The 1,732-nt window shown below is 41.5% G+C and overlaps 1 protein-coding gene across 1 annotated transcript in view; it reads left to right on the top strand.

The window, feature by feature from the left end:
- LOC117945076 (protein turtle homolog B-like) overlaps positions 1–1,732 on the top strand; it is a 14,664-nt gene that overhangs the window by 12,634 nt on the left and 298 nt on the right. The window contains exons 12-13 of the mRNA XM_034872330.1: positions 690–928; positions 1,367–1,451. Coding sequence (XP_034728221.1) covers positions 690–928; positions 1,367–1,451 — 324 coding nt within the window. The remainder of the gene's footprint in view (positions 1–689; positions 929–1,366; positions 1,452–1,732) is intronic.

Consider the following 1,732-nt stretch of genomic DNA (forward strand, 5'->3'; position numbering starts at 1 on the left):
TCTCTCTCTCTCTCTCCCTCTCTCTGCCGGGATGTGTTCACAGCGAGCGTCATCGCCACGCTTCCCTTTCATTGTCTATAAAAAGCAGTTGTGCAATGCATTCTGGGAGCATCGTGATGAGTTTTGGGGCAGATATTTGCGTTTTTACGTGTATCGGTATCGGCCATCTGGCGTTTGTTAGTAGTTTTCTCCTCTGCGTTATTTACAGAACGGCGTCCACAAGCTGCTCTGTGTCTCTGGAGACGCTGCAGCTCACGTTCAGACCGTGTACTAATAATAATGTAATATGATAAGAGTCTTATAATATAATAATATAATATAGTAATTATAATATAGTATGATAGTCATATAACATGTCAGCAACCAGTGCATCATCAAGGCTGTGTTGTAGATGTTGATGCACAGTGAACCCTATGTGCACCATCCATGTGACCTTGCACACATCATGTGGGTGATATGAATGTAAGATGATTGCAGAAGTGACACTTTTGTTCAATATCGACATATCAGATTTTTAATAACCAAATATTTGTATCGGTATTGGCCTTAACAACCCTTCATCGGTCTGACACTGTTTTATCTTGCCCTGGTCGCCCCAGATTGTTAAGAGCTATAACAGACAACTCTCTCTCTTTTCTGCTTCGCTGTAAGTTTGTGTCATTTAAACTTTAATTGGATCTTGTTTCCAGCGGTGCCAACAGAAGGACCCACAGCCGACGCATCTCTCCCGATCCTGGACCCCCCCGGGCTGCTGTCAGCCAACCGGACGGACCGAGGCTTTCTGCTGCAGTGGTCGCCTCCGGAGGCTCCGTCCTCGCCGCTGACCGGCTACGTGCTGCAGGCCCGCAGGGATCAGGGCCAGTGGGTCATCCTCAGCAGCAACATCAGTGCCAATCAGAGCCAAGTACTCGTAGAAGGACTGCTAAGGGTAACGATATATTACTTACTTAGATAGATAGATGGATAGATAGATGGATAGATGGATCGATGGTTTTTGATCCCATTAAAATGGGAAATTACTGTGTTGCAACAGCAAAATCAGTCACACAACACAGAATATAAATGAAATACTAGGATACAACATACATACATACAATATACATGAAATAATAATAGAATAAAGTACAAGAACTAATATTTGAATATATACAAGTTGTGAATCTGTACTTTACAAAGATAACTCGGAAATGAGACGACGCTTTCCTTTTAAAGTCTCATTTAGTTTTTTAATCACATATTTACACAGCATTGATTAAGAGTCATGTCTTCCTGAAAGAATTTGGGCTGAGCCACATAATGAAAATATTTGATGTGTAACTTTCCTCACGAGACTACTTGTTTTTATTTAATCATCTTTGGTTAACAGGACTCCAGTTACGATCTGAGGCTGATGTCTCTCAGCAACAAAGTCCTCAGTGAACCCAGTGAGTCTGTCAATGTCTCCACAACAGGTAAGGGACTTCGTATTCATCAGTAGTGATTACAACCTGACCGATATATCGGCCGATATTAAGCATTTCCCAATCTATTGTATCGGCATTTAAAATGGCTGATTACATTTTTTTCAAATATTCATTCGTCAGAATCATTTATAATAAAAAATAATTGATTCTGGTAAATGAATATTTAACGGACAGTCAACCATGTTAGGAGCGTTGCATAGTCTGTCCACCAGAGGACGCTCTTCAACGTCCCTGTTAGTGATGGTGTTGCATAGTCTGTCCACCAGAGG

Source organism: Etheostoma cragini, chromosome 5 (assembly GCF_013103735.1).
Source record: "Etheostoma cragini isolate CJK2018 chromosome 5, CSU_Ecrag_1.0, whole genome shotgun sequence".
Lineage (NCBI taxonomy): Eukaryota > Metazoa > Chordata > Actinopteri > Perciformes > Percidae > Etheostoma > Etheostoma cragini.